The sequence below is a fragment of the Fulmarus glacialis genome, unplaced genomic scaffold (assembly GCF_000690835.1).
Source record: "Fulmarus glacialis isolate BGI_N327 unplaced genomic scaffold, ASM69083v1 scaffold22639, whole genome shotgun sequence".
NCBI lineage: Eukaryota > Metazoa > Chordata > Aves > Procellariiformes > Procellariidae > Fulmarus > Fulmarus glacialis.
The window spans coordinates 6559-9338 of NW_009231685.1; the positions used below are offsets into that span (position 1 = coordinate 6559).

General features: G+C 38.4%; 1 protein-coding gene across 1 annotated transcript; it reads right to left on the reverse strand.

Annotated features, from left to right (window-relative positions):
• Positions 1-583: 583 nt before the first annotated feature.
• CFL2 (cofilin 2 (muscle)) lies at positions 584-2109 on the reverse strand. The gene is made up of 3 exons (XM_009584665.1): positions 1802-2109; positions 1625-1701; positions 584-1533 (listed from the first exon to the last, which is right to left on the reverse strand). The coding sequence occupies exons 1-3, from the start codon at positions 2059-2061 to the stop codon at positions 1421-1423; spliced, it is 450 nt and encodes a 149-aa protein (XP_009582960.1). The 5' UTR covers positions 2062-2109; the 3' UTR covers positions 584-1420.
• Between the last annotated feature and the right edge of the window lie 671 nt (positions 2110-2780).

Sequence of the window (2780 nt, forward strand, 5' to 3'; positions counted from 1 at the left end):
CAGTGCAAGCCTCCATAGTGGCAAACACTTTCCAGTTCTATTCACATAGAAGCTAACAAGTAGAACGGTTCATTTAGGCTATTTCTTGTACCAAGTGCGTCTTAACTGTAACACTCAAGAAACAAAAATTATTTACCAGATTCATATTTGCATATCACATAACTGTCATTACACACCATCTTATTGAAAAAGATGGCGAGCTGTAAGATTTCGTGCAAGGTTTTACTCTGACATGTAGAACTTTAAGAACATTCAGGTACGAAACACACTGCGTGGTTAATTACTTCGTATTTTTACGTTTCTGACACAAGTGTTTCATGGAACTCATGGTCTCTAGTAGTGGTAGCTTCTTTACTTTAACAGTAAACTAGGATCAGGTCCTTTACTGAATGATCAGAACAGAGCCACAAAGTATTGTAAAGCAGTGCCTAAATCATGATTAGGAATGAAAAACTTGCATTATTTAAGATGAGATTAACGATTGCTTATCTTTACAATACTTTTGACAGAAGTTAAGTTATTTGAAATATGCTTAAATTAAACATACTTAAAAACTATATTTTCCAATGAAAACAAGGCAACGTTCTGTAATATGCCACAAGTTTTATTGCAACGTGGCCAGTTTTTGATCTCAAAAAACAATGTTCCACTTAAGGCTCTTTTTAATACAGAAATTGCCACCATGACTGATGTTTTACAAAACTTTAGTGTTTCAAGACTCACATGGTAAACAGATAACTTCTACTCCTGTTCAGTAGTGTACATTCAATGGAAAACAAAAGGCATCATAACAGCTACTTCATTTATAAAGATATGCATGTAACAGGAATGAAACTGAGGTACTACAAGAATTTGATGACACAGTTACAGCAACTTAATTGGCATTCCTTTGGGGGGGGGGGCGGGTCAAACATATTACAAAAAAGTGCTTTAAATGCATAGTGTTGTGTGCTGCCATGTCACAAAAATAGGCTTGTCAAGGCAGGTGAGGTGTATGAATGCACAAGAGCCTCATGGAACTGCAATCAAGTGCAACTGTAAGTAATACTGTATAGAGTCTACCATCCGACCAGTGGACAATACTTTCAAGGCATTCCTTTAGCTTACCCTTTGCTGCCTGCTAGACTATTCACATTAACTATCACATTCATTGTACATGTTGCAAGGAATGCCTGCAACGTCAGTTTTGGCTAAGAGTATGACGTGAAAGCATTCCTTGGATCCTACATAAAACTACCAGGATTAAACAGTCTAATGGCAATCACTGGTAGACTGCTTAACAATGACATCTCCTTCAGGGGCATTAGGGAAGGGACTTATTTTTTGAGGAGGGAAGGGGACGGGGAGACTAATACTATTCCAATTGAACGAGCTGCAGAAATGGAAGCTCCTTAGATCCAGATGGCACTTGTCTGTCTTTTTATAAGGGTTTTCCTTCAAGTGAAACTACCACGTTGCCTCCCAATTTCTCTCCAAGTGTTGAACGGTCCTTAATATCATCCAAACCATTTACTTGCCACTCATGTTTAATACCTGAAAGACAGACGGACAACAACGTACTTGTGAGAACCTCGACATCTAAACAGCATTATAATTAATGAGTGAAACATTTTTAGCTCTGTACCTGTAAATTTCTTTTTAATGGCATCTTTAGAGCTTGCGTAGATCATCTTACTTTTTAAAGGTGCACTTTCAGGAGCCCTTTAAAGGAAAGAAGGAAACCACAACAAAACAGTTATTCAGTCATCCAGTGTTAACTGCAGAATATTCAATTTTAACAGCAAGCTTTGCTTTTACACACCAGAATATAAATACCAGGTCTTCTTTCTTAGATTCCTTTGTCTCATATGTGGCATCATACAAAGCGTATCGGCAATCATTCAAAGGTAGCAACTTCACAAAGGCTGTATAGGGGTCCTCCACAGTATCTCCAATGTCACCAACCAATATCTGCTTTGACTCCTCTACAATAATTTGTTTTTTGTCATCACTTAAGCAGAAGAGAACGGCTTTCTTTCTTTTTTTAATCTCTTCTGGGGTTGAAGATTTCCTTACTTTCATGTCATTAAAAACCTTTATGACTTCATCATTCACTGTTACTCCAGAAGCCTGTAAAATGAGATCAAAGGAATAATTTAAAGAGCAAAAATTAACACTCACTAAAAAAGATGATAGCCCACAGTGCTAGATAAAGAAGTCTGTCTGCCCCCGTAAGAATAAAAATACTATGCTCAACCTGAACACACTATGAATTTAGTTAGCTTTGCAGGATTGGAGCAGAAGATATAAAGGAGGTGTAAATTCTGTACTCTCTTGTTGCAGATCTCAGCATCTTCAGCTGTGATCCTGGAGAGCAGTTTTATACAACTAGGCACACAACTGTACTACTCACACAGTTTTCCATTACCTTATCATGCATTTGGCTTATTTGGGGGGAGGAGGACAGTGGGGCGTGCGGGGGAACTGAACATAGGAGAGGAGTGTGTAGTTTTGAGTTGGGATGGGGGGTGGTTTTTTTGTTCTGTGGGGTTTTTTTGTTTGTTTTGTTTTGTTTTTTAAGTGGAACAAACGCTGCAGCAGCAGCTCACATCCAGCACTGTCATGACTCTCATTTTGTTGGGTGATGTAAGGCTCTACAAGCAGCAGAAATGTTTTCTGCATTGTGTCAGCTTCACCACCGCGCTTTAAAAACTCCTGAATTTTACTTCGTACTGCTGCACGAGTATTATTCGATTGCTCTTCCTTCACACAAAAATACGAGTTACAATGTGTACAGCTGC

Excerpts from the sequence above, each read along its gene's own strand:
- CFL2 (XM_009584665.1), bottom strand. The coding sequence starts at position 2,061 with ATGAAAGTAAGGAAATCTTCAACCCCAGAAGAGATTAAAAAAAGAAAG. Across the intron at positions 1,702-1,801 it reads GACCTGGTATTTATATTCTG|GGCTCCTGAAAGTGCACCTT; the intron begins GTGTGTAAAAGC and ends TTTCCTTTAAAG. Across the intron at positions 1,534-1,624 it reads CATTAAAAAGAAATTTACAG|GTATTAAACATGAGTGGCAA; the intron begins GTACAGAGCTAA and ends TCTGTCTTTCAG.